Source organism: Pleurodeles waltl, chromosome 4_1, assembly GCF_031143425.1.
Source record: "Pleurodeles waltl isolate 20211129_DDA chromosome 4_1, aPleWal1.hap1.20221129, whole genome shotgun sequence".
Lineage (NCBI taxonomy): Eukaryota > Metazoa > Chordata > Amphibia > Caudata > Salamandridae > Pleurodeles > Pleurodeles waltl.
Window position 1 is genome coordinate 25509367 of NC_090442.1, and position 18897 is coordinate 25528263.

Consider the following 18897-nt stretch of genomic DNA (forward strand, 5'->3'; position numbering starts at 1 on the left):
TTGTTTCACTCAGGGGGCTGCTTCCTTATGACTCAATCCAGTGGCCACATTTTACGTGTTTTTTCCTGTTACTCTTACATCCTTTTTCTTTGACTTCGCTGTGTCGTAGTTTTACTCTTGCTCTAGGCAAGACTGTTGATTTAAGGTCGACAGCACTTTTTTGTTTGTAGGCGACTATGCCTATCCTACAACAAGTCACAACTGTCGTCCCAACCCTCCCAGTGATTTGTACCAACCTTTACGCTTGGACTCAATAAGACGACATCTCAGGGAGGTTGAGGTTATTGGACTCAATAAGACGACATCTCAGGGAGGTTGTGGTTAAACGGAGATTACCGTTTTCTGGCATGAGCAATAAGTCTCATTCATACACAGGCAATGAAGGAGATGCAGTGAAGTTTACAATAGGTTTTATTTCAACAATACTGCGAACTGCTATAGAGTGCATGAGCTGCAATAATTAGGATAATGAACAACGCAAGGAACAGAATGGTAAAAACGAGAGTCATAAACACAAAATCCCCACCATCTTGCAATTACATGAAGTATGAATAGTTGTGAAATAGGCCTAGTACCCTAGCATGGAAAACCTAACCCCTAACCTAGAAGAGAGCTAGGTATGATAAACCTAAACTGCCACTGCCATGTCCATGGAAAGCGCCCCCAACCCTCATTACCTTGGAATGAGGTTTCTAGATCAGACTCCGTGAGGACACGAAGGCTGGGTCTGCATCAAAGCAACGTGTAGCATAGATAGCGTTGATGGCATCGGTAGGAATCCCTCTGATGGCCTTGTCTGTGTGAGATGTATGTATACAGATCTGGTGGGACTCCTGACGCAGGTGTGTTCTCAAACAACAGATAAGAAGGAATACTTGGATGGCAATTCTATAAACAATTCCTTGAAAAGTTCATTCTGGTGACTGTCACACATAAGTAGGAAAGTACCTAATGTGAATACCTACGTAACTTCTTCTGACACTGATAAGGATGTCTTTACGAAGTAGCACTGATAATGTATAATATAAACATCGTCCTAACTATAAACATGGCAGCCATGTTTGAAGAAATAATTAAATAAAGGTGCTAAAACAGAGCAGCCCACGTAGGTTAAAAGTCACTAGGTGACGGGACACAGACCTGCAAGCCTAAAGGCTAAACTGAACTCCTGATTCCCGATAAAAACTAATAGGATCCACTACAGCTTCAGATCCAGGTCTTGCTACAAGCAACAGCCCCCTCCCCACACACGCCCAGCTGTGGGTGGTGAGCTGGACACTGGTGTCTGCGTGACTCCAGAGCAGCCTCACACACGCCCAGCTGTGGGTGGTGAGCTGGACACCGGTGTCTGCGTGACTCCAGAGCAGCCTCACACACGCCCAGATGTGGGTGGTGAGCTGGACACCGGTGTCTGCGTGACTCCAGAGCAGCCTCACACACGCCCAGCTGTGGGTGGTGAGCTGGACACCGGTGTCTGCGTGACTCCAGAGCAGCCTCACACACGCCCAGCTGTGGGTGGTGAGCTGGACACCGGTGTCTGCGTGACTCCAGAGCAGCCTCACACACGCCCAGCTGTGGGTGGTGAGCTGGACACCGGTGTCTGTGTGACTCCAGAGCAGCCTCACACACGCCCAGCTGTGGGTGGTGAGCTGGACACCGGTGTCTGCGTGACTCCAGAGCAGCCTCACACACGCCCAGCTGTGGGTGGTGAGCTGGACACCGGTGTCTGCGTGACTCCAGAGCAGCCTCACACACGCCCAGCTGTGGGTGGTGAGCTGGACACCGGTGTCTGCGTGACTCCAGAGCAGCCTCACACACGCCCAGCTGTGGGTGGTGAGCTGGACACCGGTGTCTGCGTGACTCCAGAGCAGACTCACACATGCCCAGCTGTGGGTGTTGAGTTGGACACTGGTGTCTGCGTGACTCCAGAGCAGCCTCACACAAGGCCTAATACCGGGTATCTGTAGGTTCGATGCTTCAAGGCCACAGATGAATGTGGCTGGATCTTTTTTGTGGGGTGGCAGAGGGGGAATGGGAGAGGAGACAACCTTCACCAGTATGCTTCATGACTCCATACACTAGAACAATTGCTTCAACGTAAAGGTTTGAAGGAAGGCCTTGTGCACTCACTGATGGCATAGGGCCCAGAGTAATCAGTCTATATTAATCCAAACAATAAGCTCAGTGAATACAAAAGACCAAGCGACAAATGTGCTTCCAAAACAATTACTCTATTAAACTCCATAAGTTGTCTTCGGAAACATCAATGGTGCAAACTGTACTTGTAACACTTGGGCTACTCTAAAAACACAGTGAAGGTACTATCTACACACTTGATTGCCTCACATCGGAGGGACTGCACAGTCTCTACTCTGAGAAAGTGAGAACCCCAGCCCTGATGGATCCTTAGATGCTGTAGATTGCCTAATTTCATCTATACATTCTTAGATAACGTAAAAGATCAGCTTTCTTTTTGTAAATGATGCTGTTTTGGCAGTGCTTTGGAAAGGCTTCTGTCTTTTATGTGTTACTTGATGTTGCTGAGGAGCCGCCTTTTTTTTAAACCTGTTTTCATACCCTGTGCAGCAACATAGCGTTTTCCTGTGTGTATTCTCTGATGTCCTAAAAGTCGGTCTTTACAATCAAAGCTCTTGGGACACTCACTGCAGTGAAAAGGCCTTCTGTGTGTGATTTGATGGTGTGCAAGGGTTTTCTTATGATTAAACCTCTTTGCACACACACTGCATTGATAAGGCTTCTCTCCTGGGTGTGTACTTTGATGCCCTGCAAGGCGTTCCTTGCGGTCAAAGCCTTTGCCACACACAGGGCAGTGATAAGGCTTCACCCTTGTGTGTATAGTGTGATGGAATACAAGGCTTTCCTTAGAAGCAAACCTCATAAAACACAGACTGCACTGATAAGGTTTCTCTCCTGTATGTGTTCTGTGATGTCTTTGAAGATTTCCCTTCTGAGTAAAGCTTTTCTCACAAATATTGCAGTGAAAGGGCCTCACTCCTTTGTGAGTTATTTCATGGTGTATAAGAGTTGCCTCGTCAGCAGACCTGGTTTCCTGCTCAGGGTAGGGACACTGTCTTAGTCCGGTGTGTGTTTTTTCGTGCTGTAAAAGATGCGTCTTTCCAGTAAATGTCTTCGTACACTCAGCACACGGATACGCTCCTGGGCCGCTCTGTTTTCTTTTGGGCCCTAGAAGTGCATCATTGTTAGAACTCTCACTCTTGTGTGACCTTTGGTGTTTCTTTTCATTCATTCTGTGAGCAAAATTCTTCCTTCCAGCAGAAGCGTGCTGTATCTCTTTACCATTCAGACTTTCTCTCCGAGACTGTGGTGCTGTGGAGTGAAAACAACACTGAAAGTTAACACAGGAAATATTTCTTGAAACAAATACACTGTTATAATACGTGAAAGGTGGACTAATATCTAGGAAAGAAGGGGAAACCTACTACCTGTAACCAATCGTTTGCTGCTTGTCGTACTGCAGATCACATGTGGTGCACTATCCTGCCATCACATTCCGGGCTCTGAAAAAACATGTTTAGTTCAAACATTGAGTTTCGATTTGGAGGATGACCCGTGATCCTGTAGCTGAAATGCAGAATGCTTCAGCACGCAGACTCAAACTTAAATTATTGTATGTTTTCTCCATAAACAGACATCTGTTTACATGTGGAATATAGAAAATAAACTGCTTAGTGAAAATGAGTAACCTATATACTTTCCACTCACACAGCAAGTAGTTGGCGCATGTGACCATACAACATTACAAGTAATATTTTCCATTTGCACCATGGTGTGCAACAACTTAGAAAAATCTTTACATTTGGGGAGGAGGGAAAAAGAGGTATTTGTGTGACTAATGGTTTCAGAACAATTAGGCACATTTGGGTTTCTTTCCTTGCATAGATGCCCACCCAGAATTACTTTATGAGTGAATGCACAGAACCTCATGTTGCTGCTTTACAACTATCTACTATAGGTATGTTGCTTAGTAAATCCATTTGGCACCTTTTCTGCCTGTGGAACGAGCCTGTGGTTTATTTTGGGGGTCTCTGCGCGAGTGTCAAACCTAGTGCCAAGGTGAGCAAAAAGTGATGGATTAATTGCTTGAGTTAATCTCAGCCCTTGGTAATTACTTGGGGGGACATCCCAGTCCTTCGTTACTTTCGCACACCATACCACCTCAGTTTGAACCAAGCTATATGCAAATCGGTCCTGACCATGCTCCAATGGGAACAGTCCAGCCAGAACTGTCAAGCCAGGTCTTCCCTGAACCGAACACAGACAATCCAAGGCTGTTTTCACCCTTGTTAAGGGCTCATCGGCTGGGTATAGCTTGGTTCCAGTGACACAGTGTACACCTTACCCACATCTGAGCACACCCTTCCCACTTAGTGTGACATATTAAAGTTTACATAAAGTGATGGATGGAATGCTTGAATTAATCTCATTGGTAATTAGTCGTTATTTTACACACCACGCCACCACCATCACATTCTGAATGCATTCAAATCTCAACTGGGAGCCAGAGTCCTCTAGGTGGCAATAAGCCTCCTCAACCCTTCCACGAACGTTTTAACTAGAGTTTTGTCAAATGTACTCAAACGTAAGTGTAGGCGAGGCCAGCTTCTTTATGTATATTTGTATATGATTTCTATGGTGCAAGCCTATCCTAAAGGCTGCAGAGCACTGTACAGGGACAAAGACAAGCACAGAGTTTGTTTAAAGAGGTGAGTCCTCAACTCTGTCCTAAAATGGACCAGCCCTGGGACGGTCCTGATGGATATGAGGATTTTGTTCCTGATCATTTGTCCATAGATGGAAAAGGCCTGCTAACATGTTGTTTTCTTTGTTACACTTGTAAGTCTGCAGTCTATTGGAGTTCTCCAATGCATTTGTTGTGTTTGAAAATAAGAGCTGGTCTTAAGGGAATAAGAATGACAAACCAGTGATTAACTTCATAAAAGGGATGACAGCTAGACTGACAAAATAGGAGGAAAGGGGGAAGGCTAAAAAAAGAAGCCATTTGTAACCGGAAAAGCAAGAGTACAGACCGGGAAGAGTCTTAACCTTTGCAACACAATACGATGAAGTAAGGAGAGAGGTAAAAAATTACACTGACACAAAGACAACAGGAGCTTCTGGCAGTGGAGTCCAGCTCAGAAGGTCACTCGGACTCAGGAGATTCTGCTGGTACTCCCCTAGAAGAAGAAACCCTAACTGCAACTTTCATTAGCCGAGTACAGGTACTCAGACTGGGGTGGACAGTGGAAAGTCATAAAAGAGGGAAGACACAACAAAAGTGGCACCAACAGAGGAAGAGAAGAAGGAGCAGCTGGAAGACAAAAAGACAACTCGCCTCACAGGAAGATAAAGGTGATGAGCAAGTCGAGGCATGACCATAGGTGGGAATAAACTCTCTATTATCAATCTGACAATGGATGAACAAGATCTCCTGAACCTTGGCTTATATTCCTGCCCCCGTAGGCACTTTGATTACAGTCCATGTAGAATTGACCTATTTCTGTTTCTAAGAGACCTAAAGCTGGTTGAGGCACATAAAATCAGGCCTAAGCCAATGAACAGGAGACTAGAGGAGCCCAAAACAGAAATGTGTTCAAGTGACACTAATACTTTAAAACATCATTGGGGCAGGATAATGGAAATACATGTGCAACAGAAGAGTGGGAAGCCATGCTAGAACGGGGGCACAGGTAGATCAGGGGATCCTATGTGGGTTCAAAAGGAAACCCACATATAACTCCTCACTGCCTCATGACAATCTGGATATCTTTAACACATTACGCAATGACAACAGCATTATCATAAAGTCCTCCGATAAGGTGGGATGTGGGATAAAATCTCTTGCCAAGCACTGTATAAGGATGGAGTAGAAAATTCGGACTTGTTGTGTTTTGCACTGTTGCGACTCAACAGTAACAACAAACAATAATTTGATAATTATCTAGGATGTGATTTCACTAAATATATGTAAATAGCACACGTAAGGTTTAAGCGCATGCAAACACTTGTTTTGGAATAAAACAATATCTCAAAATGAATATACATTGATGTTTAGACTTTTGCCTACACAACAGTATTTTCATATTTAAAAGTATGTATTACAGGCAAACCTCTGGTACAGCAATGGCACCTGCTTTCCCCACCTGTGCACGTTTATTCAAGGGCTGATGAGAGAAGCAGGTGGTCTGGACATCACAAAAGTAATGTGGGAAGAACGTAGGAAATAGCTGAAAGCTTCATCCAGAGACTGACTAAACATGATCTGAACCTAACATTCACTCATGAGATCACACAGATCAACGCCAGCATCAGGGACTACCTATCCCAGGATCCTAAGCGCTGCCCCAGATGACTAAGACAAGAAGAGCCTGAGCTATAAACAGCGCTTTCCACTGTCCTGCAGCGTTGGAGGCACGCAGCCGAAGCCTGGGACAAGGACAGGCCATCCACTCCTGTCCGAGTCCAGTGGAGGCTGGGCTGACCGACCCCTCTAACATTCACTGTCTTTTTATTACCGACTCCCCCCTGTTTGCCTTCATTGCTCACCATGAACTCCAGACGCAACTGGGCAGTTCCGTAGTCTCTATGTGTTTTCAGCACTAGCTGGTGTCAAGGGAAACCCTAAACAACCTCCTGCACCCTGTGACCGAAAACAACAGTGCAGGGGTTCCAGTATTCTAACAGTTTCGGACTTCTGCTGTTGACGCAATAACTAACGAAATCATCTCAGTAGAAGAAGGTCTAGGCGCATCTGCTGCCATACATAACAATCGTATCACTGGCTGTAGGCCTTCACCTGCAGGGGGTGTTCCTTCCACAGGTGAGGTCTCCAGTTCACCCACAGCGGGCAATGTACATTTGGTTGAGGCCACCAGCCACCTGCAGAGGGTTCTGTTCTACCATCACCACCCCTCAGCCTCTTCGGAAAAGAAAGAAAGTTGCAAAAGTCGGGGCACCATAGCAATGTTGTGGTGTCACCGGAATTTGTGGGTGACATGCATGTAAATCACTTTAATGAACTGCAAAAGGCACTACAATCCAATTTTCCAGCTTGTAATGATTGGTTGGCTAAGGGAAAGTTTGCTTTGTCGATCGAGTGGAGACATTACCACCTACTCAGTCGCCTGCGTTAGGGGTTCTGTTGTCTGGTATTATTTCAACAGTACGGTCCCGGGACTTAACATCATCAGAAACAGGTGATCAGCATACTATCCCAGCTCATCTAGTTGATTAGCTCCAGTCAAAGGTTTCCCACAGTTAAAATAAAACGAAGTTATTCATTGGTTAGAGGGGCAGTTAAGAAAAAAAAATCTACATTTGTATAATTCTATTATTATGGCACGAAAGGTAAGCTGGTTAGGCAGGCTCCCTAAAATATGGACGGGGCTGTATTGTTGTGAACTTTAATAATCCTAGTATTGCTGGCCATTTGTTGATGGAGCTCTCACATCCGTGTATGACCCATGCCACTAAGCCGTCACGCCCTTTGTGTTATTTTTATAGACCTACAATTAAATCCTCTGCTCCTAAAATGCGCCATCAAATACCCTTAATTACTCATGCTGGAGCTGCAGTTAGAGACCTTACTCAAGGCGTTTCTACCCAAAATAGGTTTGGCCCTTTGAGTTGGCTCAATGACAATAAATGACTTTCCCGTGGCACGCCCTCTGACGACAGCGTCACCACAGTGACAGGATTCTGGAAAAGTTTGCTTAAGGTCAACCGGTTATTCTAAGTTGGAATAAGGCTGGGGTATCCCAAAATGCTAATAATGCTGGGTGGGTCTCTTTGCTGAGGAAGCACAAAGTGTTTTTCTTACATGAAACTTGGGGGGCATCGAACTGTTTGTTACTGGAGGGTTACAAGGGTTTTGTAGTCCAGGTGACAGGTTTTGGCTCGGGTAGAGCTAAAAAGGGTCTCTTAGTTTTTATTTCTCTAAGCCCGACCTCCGATGCTAAGCAAATGGATACTAGTTCCCTGAATTTGCATGCTGTTTGCTTCTCATTTCGGTATTATGGAAATAATTTGCTTGTTAGTTTTATAAACGCAAACCCGTCCCTATCCCAGCTAAGAGATTTGTTGGATAAGCATTACTTTCCACAGTGCTTCTGGGTGATTTTAACACTCACCAGTGTGAGCCCGGTCCCATTCAGGATGATTGCAAGTGGTCTCCTCTCCCCCAGTTGCGCACCATTTTAGTCTCTCTGCCGATGGTGAACTTTTAAAATCAATTTTTAGCAACTTCAACCTGGTCTTGCTTGAAGATCCTAGCTCATTCATGTGTCTTTCTCCGAGTGGGCGCACCTTCTTCAGGAGAAGCTATTTGTCTGTAATTTATTTTATTTTTGTTTCCTTGGGATTGGCTCTTTCTTTATTGAACTTTGAGGTGTTTTGGGACTCTTGAAGCGACCATAATCCCTTAATGCTACTTTCAGCTGGGCAAATAATTCTGTACCCTTCAATCACGATTTGTGCGAGCCAGTTTCTATTAAAGATCAGGGATGGGGAATTAGCTGGGACAAAGTTATTCCCAGTCAACTCTATCAAGGATTTTTCTACTTGCTTTTACGAAGACCAGTAGATTTCAACCTCTATTACTACTATCTGCACTGAGGTGAAATCCATCATTATGACCAGTAGGACTAGTCTTCTAACTCCTAGATGATTTGACCATTCTTGTTCACTAACTCACAAAAAGCCCATGGAAGCCTTAAAGGAGAAGCCCAGAAACAAAAAACTAAAGTCAAATCTTGTTGCGATTATCATTCTGCCATTAGGAGTAGGAAGTTGATATTAAGGCAAGAAGTCTGAGAAGATTTGGTGAGCTCATGTAATTCCAAAGAATGTTTGAAATGCTGGGAAATAATTAATCGTCCTCCTTTAACTTGTTCTTCGAGGAGTGTTATTTCTCAGGTTATTTCTGTATAGTCATGGCTTAAGCGCTATGCTACCATTTAGGATGTCCCTGCCCCTGATGGCGGCACAGATGTGCAGCTGGATAAGTCTACGTCCCTTTCTTTGGTCTTTGTTAGTGTTCAATTGAGAAGAAGTTAGGGTTTCCATTACTGATCTCCCAAAGAATAAAGCCCCAGCTCTGATGCTGTACCACCCATTGCTTTTAAATCAAATGTTGACCTTTGGGTACCCTGCTCTAGGGTTTACGTATTATGACACGTATTTAGGGTTCCCAAGAAAGTCGCGATTGGAATGCGGCTGCGGGGTGACCACGAGGCAGCTAGAGCTGGTTGCTAATGAGGAAGGAAGTGCTTTCTGTGCTCTTTTCTCAATCGCTATTTTGCTGGATCTAAAAAAACTTTTTCCATGACAACTACATGGTGGAGGACCCCTCTTTTTCACTAAACACCCTTTGTAACTCTTTATATCAATCTAGCCATTAGACAACAACTTCCGTCCTCATGGTCAAATTCTGTCATTGTTCCTGAGGGTGAAAAAAATGACCCTCAGTGTTGTGGCCCCATCTCTTTGATTGTTTCCACTGTAAAGGTGATGGGGATAAATCTGTTAGGTAGGTTAACCAAGTGGGCTAACAAGCAGCAGATTCTGTCGGAGGTACAATATGGTTTTCAGGCTGGCAAGGGTATGGTGGACCAAGGCTTAAATCTCTAAGGTGGGTACACTTCATCTAGGCTTCATGGACCTAACCTCTGATTTTGATAGGGTCAGCAGATCCAAACTGTGGAAAATGATGCTGGCCATGGGTGTTGACAGGTCCACTATGGGATTTCTTAGTGAGCTTCACTCTGATCTCACTGCTACTGTTCATTATGGGTCTTCAGGTGAGTGTACTTCAAAATTTGCCTTGAATAGGGAAGTCAAGCAAGGCTGTATATCAAGGCCTATTTTACTGGTTTTGTACTGTATATCAATAATTTGAATAAGGTTCTTTGAACGGTAGATCGCGAACTTTTTAAGGTAGGCTGCCAGTCAGTATCAGTTTCACTGTATGCTAATGAAGCTATCTTGATTTCTAGTACTGCAGCACATTTTGAAGAGCTTTATCAACTTCATGGATAGTTTCAATTACACAAATTACATAAAATCCAATTTTATGATTTTCATACTAAGAGTAGAGCATATTATACCAGAGGTAACATGCTCAGCTACAAACTGGATACACACTGGTGACAAGGAGCTAAAATAATAGAATACATGTAAAGATCTATCATTAGAAAAAGCAGTCGAAGAAACAGCATATAAGATTAAAAAAAGTATGCCATAGAATTAAACAACGGAATTGAGGAAACATCTGGTAAAGTTGAAGCAAAACCATCACCTCCAAGGAGAACATTTTTCAACATGGATAATTTTTGTTTCAGATGTGAATCTAAATTTCATGTAGATGCATCTAACAGTATCTTCCTAGAAGGGAAGAATGTGTTAAATGTAATTTGTTAGGGACTTTGGGTAGAATATGCAGGAATAGTACTAGAAAGAAGGTGGTCAATATGGTGGTGGTGAAGACAGACAAAGGGTTGCCACCCGGCTAAATAACGTGGTGTGCGTGTGAGTGGATGGGAAAGATGTACCACTGGCCAAGGATCCTATTCAGGGCTTCAATACTGTCTTTTTGGGGAATATTGGTAAACAAGGATGCATTATCAAGGTTAACTAGTAGCCCATGATTTGGATGCTGGCCACCTGGAGTGTATGTTGATCAGTACGGACCGTAATCCTTTCTTCAGCAATATACGCTGTTGGAAACGGTACACAGATGACATCTTTTTGATCGGGTAGGCACAGAAGGTACACTGAAACTTTTCACTGACTGTCTCAACAATTGCCAGCCTCACTTGAAATTCACATTTAATGTCAAACCCAAACTCTGCTCGCCGAAGCCAGCTGGAAGTGGCTGCCGGGAGCCCTAAATGCCCCCGCCTCGCATGAGAATCACAACCATCACGGGCACATCCAGACCAGGAGCACCTAAGGCTGCTATCCTGGAACATATCAGGTGCCCAATCATTGTTGAAAACAGGCTCGCCACCAAAAGCTTGGCACAACATGGATTTAATTGCACTCCTGGAAACCTGGTCACAACAGGTCTTTCCGCTATTGGGTTTCACGTCCTTTAAAAAAATCCACAGTTAAGCACAAGCAGCATGGGAAAGAAAGGGGGGGTCTAGCAGTCTGCCTCTCACTAACCCTGAAAATGGACATAGAAGAACTGCCACAAGAAGACAAAGACTGCCAAGTGCTCAAACTCTGCAACTGGAATTCCCAAAGTAGGCCACCGGTGTTATTGGTTAATGATGTACACCCGGCCCTTACAGCAAACGAGCTGCATTAAAAAGCCTAACAGCCATCCTTACGTACCACCTCCAGACCTACCCTGGTTGGGACATCATTTTGAGAGGAGACTTCAACTCAAATCTATTCAAGGCTCAAGAGGAAGAAGTAATACTAAGCGCCGACAATTCCTACTGGAACGTCCCGACACAGGTGTCATCGACGTTTACTCACCGTGATCAACAGGGAGCACAGTTGGTGACGTCACTGGAATACCTCAAACTATAGGTATTAAACGAGAGACTCACTGGTGACCCTCCCCTGAACGACACCTTCCACGTCCCTAATTCACAGTCTATTCTAGACTACACCCTAGTCACGCTATGCCTGATCCCATTGATACAGCAATTTCAAATAAAATATACCACTTTCAGTGACCATTCGTATCAAATCCTGACCCCAAGGTCCTCCTTGCCTGTTCACGAACCTGCCCTACCACAAATGGGGCCAATAGAGTCAACGAGCTTGAAGAGACTACGCTGGTCATCTGCCACAATAGAAGCCTTATCTTTATCCGCAAAATTGCAGATGCTGGAGAACCTTAAAACCCGCGAACGCATAATGGATGCCTGGAAGGACTTCCACATGAAAATACTGGACCATTATTCCCATCACAACCCATCACGACCAACTCGTCAAGTCACTCCGGCCCACCTCTCAAAACAAGCTCAACTCCTCAAAAAAGTTCAAAGGAAGCTTGCGAGACTTCTGAAGGTCCGCCTAGGCAACCTGCTACTCTGGGAACAACTTAAGAACTCAAAGAAAGCGTACAAAAGACAAATACATAAAGACAAGGCCAAAGTCACGAGCTCCTTTTGACTAAAAATAACACATGCCGCTAAAGGGAAAAATCCCAGGGAATTCTGGAGTATTATCAATAATCTAAATATGAGCGGAAACTCAATTAACAACTCAAACATCCCGGAAAAGACCTGGGTGAGTCACCTTAAGAAAATCTTTACAGCAAAGCACAACCCCAGGGGAAACACCCAGCAACTGCCAGCATGGACGCCCGACACAGGAAACATCTTGCTGGACAACGGGGAGCCGATCAAACTCACCCAGTCGTCTAATAGGACGTACCAAGCACTCCTTAAGGCCAACCGGGAAGGAGCCCCGGGTCCAAATGGCCTTCCACAGGCCATTTTTAGGGAAGAAACAGTTTTCTGTTCAGAAGTGCTAACCTCCTTAATAACTAGAAGCATGTTTAGGAGAAGGCATCCCTGAGAGCTGGCGAGGCTCTATAATCAATCCAATCTTCAAGGGTGGCAATAGACCCAATCCGGGGGACTACAGGTTAATCGCCCTTATTACCATTGAGGCAAAGACCTACGCCTCCCTGCTCCTTGCTGCACTAACAACATGGTCTCAAAAATATAAAATCATCCCCATCAACCAAACAGGCTTCAGGAAAGGAGTGGGTACCACGACGAATATCTTAATAACTTCCCTCCTGGTAAAGCAGAGTAAATGGCGGCATAGGAAATTAGATCTTGGCTTCATCGATTTCAAGGCCGCCTTCGATCGAGTAAACAGACATCTGCTCTGGAGCAAGCTTATGCAATGGGGCCATCGGGCCCCCCTTCTCAACACAATAATTGCTCTATACTCAGACACATGGGTACGGATAAAGATGGGCGATGGCACAAGGCTTTCAAGGAAAATCTCTACAACCCTTGGCCTGAAACAAAGCTGTGTACTCGCTCTCATCTGTCCAATATATTTATGGCAGACCTAACACCTGCTCTGGACGCCGGAAACGTTCACCCCCCTCGCCTGGGAGGGTGCTCATTGACACACCTACTTTACGCGGACAATACTGTTCAGCTGCACTAAGGTCAGGCTACAAAGATCTCTAAACTTTCTTGCAGAGTATGTTCAATCCAACCAGCAGGAAATCAATGCGTCAAAATCTAAAATAATGTGTGCAGGCGGCAAGTACACCCTCAAATCAAGGATGGCCTTAAGCAATGTGTCACTGGAGATGGTGCCGTGCTACAAATATCTTGCAGTAATTTTAGATGCCCAGGGCTCCTTCCATCAACAGAAGAAATTCATCGTGCAAAGAGTTCCAGCACTAATTTACGCTTTCTCCCTACTGGCCAAAAGGCTACACGGTCCATCACTTCATCCTCTATTAACAGTCATTTCATCCAAACTGCTTCCCACACTAACCTATGCAAGAGTAGCAATGCACGGTCAAAAAGAGCCCCTGATAGACAAAGCACAGCTCAAAGTATTCAGACGAATCTTCAAATTACCAAACTTGCCTGCCAGGCACAGCTCCGTCTTGAATTCTGACTTGTACGGCAAGACTTGGCCGCAAGAGCAGAGGCGGTTAAAATATGGTACAAAATCAGTTGCTCTGCAGTCAAACTGAACGAGGGTCTTTGGCAGGCCCTAGAATATGACCAGCATTCAGCCCACCATAAGTACCTTTGTTCATCAATTGTCAAATTACGACTTAAAGATCTGTGGGAGGCAACCCGACATACAATTTTTTCTCAAGAGGGGCTTCTAAGGCCATTAAAATCCTTTCGTTCACAGAAGACAAAGACAAATTCAGCACCCGGGCACACGCATGGATGACCACAAAACACTATGCCAAACTTGAACCGGCTGCCTATCTCTCCACAATGTTTGCACCGCACATGAAACATAATCTTATGACAATGAGACTAGGCAGCCTGCCAACCCTGGCCAATGCTCCGTCCTGGAAGAACATCACCTCGCAGCAGTGCAGACACTGTGCATGCCAAAAGGAAGATCTAATACACACAATCTGCATCTGTCCGGGCCTGCTAGATCTCCAAAAGAGATTTCTTAAGAGGATATTCACAGACAGACCCATAAGGGCCTGCAGGGGAGCCATAGTAGCCTGCTTCAATCCGCACGACCCCCAGCTAAACTGCAAGCTTGGCAAGTTCTTGAAACACCCAAAATGAAAATGAATGTCCCAAGGACACCTTGGGTACCAAATACGGAATCTCAGGTGCGTCTTAAAGAAGAGATCTCAGGATAACAAACCACAAAAAAGAAAAAAGCTTGAACTGATGAAAATTAAACATACACAATACAAAATTAGATTATATATAATCATAGTTTCATAATCTATATAAGCAATTACTAGGACCTAATAAACACTATAATGAACATCCTAAAAATGGACCCTGGAAAGAATAGAAATACTAAAACCAAAAAATCACAATCATACTACTTCATTCATACCATGTTAAAAAATGTGTAAGGACTCAATTAAATGCATTAAGACCAACACGGATAAAGCCACAAAGGCTGCAAAGTATTAACATGCCTGACGGGCCACTGAGTTTTCATCAGTGATAACATACACAAGTAGTAGTCCAATAATGTCGTAATATTGTGGTATAGGTAGGCCCAACAAAAGGAATCCTCAATGTCTATTATATATTTCTTAACAGTTCTACTTTCAGACTGCAAAAGTCCTTCTTAATTAGTCGAATATAATATTTGAACTTTCCTCATGTTAAATGAATAAGTTGATTGTGGATTCCAAAGAAATATCCATGTGAGCCACAGCAAGTGTCTTGTTCGTGAAGAATAGTGCCGACGTACGTTTCGGTGACCAGCGGCCTAGAAAAGGTCGCCCACCTTCCTCAGGGCACAGGCCTTTATATGTGTCTAAACAATTCCAGAGAACAATTTGTTACATACCTGATCCTGAAATATAGAACATAAAATAAATGTGGCTGTAATCATGAGATCTCACAAAACAGATAATACAAAGACGAGAAACAAACCATGACACAAAAAGAAGAAAACAAAATAAAAGAGGAGAATAAGGAAGGATGAAGAAAATGGTGCCTAGGTCCAAAAATCCTTACAGAGAAGAAACCTTTGAGATACTTATATATCTCTGTGAGGTAAGCATGAAGCAAATAAATATATCCAACAATGTGCTGCACAACTCAAGTATAGTGCACCCAAATACTCTCTTCCTTATGACCCCAAGTGCTCTATAAAGTAAGTACTATAAAAAAGGTACCGATATCTAGATGTGTACCACATGAAAATGATGCCATAAGGGGAATGGGCTCACTACTAGCCAAATCTTATTTCCTCTGTGAACCGGTATCTGCAATAAATAGAAAATAGTATGTAGAGTATTTATCTCCTAACGGAAATGAATATCTGCAATACCACCATGAGCATGAGAGCTCATGCGCTGAAACGTCTCCTTCAATTGTTGTACTTCGGCATATCAGAAAACATGGACAAACTGTCCCATGTCCTACCTGCTGTATCTCACGATGGACTGGAGGATCAGCAGTCTCCTACATCTGTGGACGGGCCAACTCCGATCTCCCCGACACACTGGGCATGCGGAGAAACGTCCGATAGCGTAACCCACTCCAGAATTATACAATTGTGGGCTCAGCACGCTCTTAAAATGTGCATGGTCGTCAAAGCAACAAAAAATCTCATCAGGAGGAAGGACGCAATCCTGACTGACGAGGAACCCATAGTGCTTATGGACGCGAATACCGCGCCATGGTCCCAATAATATACATTCAATGATAGTATAACAAACACAAACAAGGGACTAGAATACCTAAAAAGGTAACTCAGAAGGAAAACGTGGGTGCCATCTTGGAATGTATATCGGAAATACATGGGTAGCCATCATTTCCTTGTATTGAGTCCTAAACCGGAACCTAACTAGCATCATCTTAGGAAAAACAGTAAAAATTCAAGAATAAAAGCTTCATATGTATACCCAAAACTAAACAGAAATAACAGAAAAATAATATGATTATTCTGAATGGATTCTCAGAGAAAAGCAAAAAATGTAATAATGCATAATCCTGGCTTACTATTGAACTCACAAGGGGACACAGCATATGTAAATATATATGTGAAAATAAACCGAGGTTCTATGAGGGCCTCCTAAAGAAGTTTATTTTAGTGTTATTAAAAGGATAGAGAAAAATAACATGTAAAACTTGTGTTTAAGGATGCTAGCCCCATTTTACAGGAAAGTGTCTCCCATGGAATACGTTCATTAAGACCTTTATGTACCGTATCAAAAAAGTAGATCCAAAAGACTTCCCTTTTCTTCCTATATTTCTCTTGATCCTCATATGTGAAATTAATTTTTTCTAGTATAGTCCACTGTAGTTTGCTTTCCTGATGTTGTTCTTCCATACAGTGATACATTGCTGAATTATGCTCACTGAAACGCACTCTAAACTGGCGCCCCGTTTCCCCTATGTATCCTAGATGGCATGGACATAGGATACAGTAAATGATATTACTGCTTAAACAATTTGTCAGGTTCTTTAGACTTATTGTATTGTTGTTGTATTTAAATACATCAGAGACTATGGCTTGGGCACAAGCATGGCAAGTGCCACAACAGTGGTTGCCCAATGCCGGTTGAGTCCCTGTAATACTCTTTTGAATGAATGTATTTTGACAGTGAACACAAGCTTGTACCAGTTTGTCTCTAAGATTAGAGTTTCTTCTGAATGCAAACATAGGTCTTGGAAGAGGAGAATCCCCATTGTTAGTATTAAAAAAACTCCAACTGGTGTTGATTATTCCTTGTATCTTATTGTTTATGTTAGAGTGTCTGATGACACACACCATCTTGTTTTGTTCTTTCTGTCGTTTGTAAAGGGTTTCTAGCAAGTTTTCACGATTATAATACTTACTACCCTGTAGGGATACCCTCTCTGAAGAAAATGTTCTTTCATTTTGGCTGCATTCTTATCATATTCAATTAAGTTACTGCAATTTCTTCAGATTCTGAGAAATTGACCAAAAGGGATGCTTTGTCTTTGGCTCATGGGATGATAACTATTGAAATGCAGTAGCGTATTCTTGGCCGTCGGTTTAGTGTACAAAGTTACTTGCAGATGTTTGTTTTCTTCAAAGATCAAAATATCCCAAAACTCTATCATATGATTGCTATAGTTGGAAGTAAATTTAAGATTAATGTCACAAAGGTTAAGCCATTTTTTGAACTCCAAAAGTTGCTCTTCTTTTCCTTCCCATATGAAAAAGATTTCATCAATATATCGCCTCCAGTTTGTGATATTCTCAAAGAAAGGGGCAATTTCATTATATATGTGTTGCCTCTCAAAAAGGCCCATGTATATGTCTGCCACACTAGGAACGCAAGCGGCTACCATGCGGACACCCTGGATCTGTTTGAATACTTCACCTTCGAATTCACAAAAGTTGTTTGTTAACACTATATCCAGACAGCGTAGAATAAACTCTACTGGAGCATCATTGGTTTCTTCCATGAGTACCTGCCTGACAGCATTGTAGGCTGCTTGTTGAGGGATGTTAGTATAAAGTGCTTCAATGTCCAATGTAACTAGGAAGGCCCTATTAGGATTCAACTCTATCCCCTCAGTTCTAGTAATCATGTGTCCTGTGTCTTTTATGTAGGAAGGGAACTTGATAACCAAGGGTTTAAGAACAAAGTCTACATATTTAGATATTGGTTCAATCGCGGATCCAATAGTAGAGACAATGGGTCTCAAAGGAGGATCCTGGGTATGTTTATGAGTTTTAGGTACTCCATAGATGGTGGGTAATCTAGGTTTGCTGGCAAGCAGATATCCCTCTTGGGCTTTAGTTATGGCACCACTAAGGATGCCGCTGGTACATATAGCTCTAATCCTAGAGCTAATGTATGTGCTGGGATTGGTTCTTATTTTCCGATAGTTGGCTGACACTGCTAACATAGTTCTCATCTTTTGTATATAGTTTTCAGTCTTCATCATCACAATGCCTCCTCCTTTGTCACAAGGTTTAACAGTGATTTCCTTATTATTCTGAAGTTCTCGTAAGGCTATACATTTTTCTTCTGAGAGGTTGGGAACCGGAGCAGGTATATATTTGAGTACCCTATTGATTTTACTGTGTTCTTGAAACACGCCATACACGCTGTTTCCCCCAGCTAAACCTTTTAAAGATTTATTTATTTGCTTAACTTTTAACTTTCAACCTACATTTTATTTCTTTGTATTACAATTTTAATTTCTTCCTTTCTTTAGAATGTTTTACCATGTAATCTGGCAAAATTGTTATGGTTTTAATCAACTGAAACAATAAACAACCAATCAATCAATCACATTTAATGTAGACAAATACAAGGATATCCTTCTTCGATTTCCTGATCAAAAATGACAACCAACTTGTCACACCTTTCAGCAAACCAATTGAACGCGATGCATTACTGCATAATGTCAGCTTCTATCATAGGGGTCTTAAAGAGGGCTTGCCCTAGGGCCAAATCCTTCGCCTACAAATAAATTGCACCCGAAGATTCATTATTTTGGAGAAGGAGCTATTCTTAGCCAAAAATTGCAGGACAGAGGATATCGCAAAATACTGATTAGGAATTCCCTCAAAAGAGCATGGTGCAGTCCAAGGGAAGTAATTCTACAGACTAAAGAAAGGGCTCCATTGGATAAGATTGTCTGTGTGACTACATTTTGGCCATACACAAACACGATTATTAAAATTACCAAAAAGCACTGGTCCATCCTCAGAAAT

General features: G+C 43.0%; 1 protein-coding gene across 1 annotated transcript in view; it reads right to left on the reverse strand.

The window, feature by feature from the left end:
* Positions 1 to 393: 393 nt before the first annotated feature.
* Positions 394 to 18897, reverse strand: part of LOC138286934 (zinc finger protein 605-like) — a 40138-nt gene continuing 21634 nt past the window's right edge. The window contains exon 3 of the mRNA XM_069227312.1: positions 394 to 3348. Within this exon, the coding sequence (XP_069083413.1) occupies positions 2528 to 3348 (821 nt within the window). The 3' untranslated portion in view covers positions 394 to 2527. The remainder of the gene's footprint in view (positions 3349 to 18897) is intronic.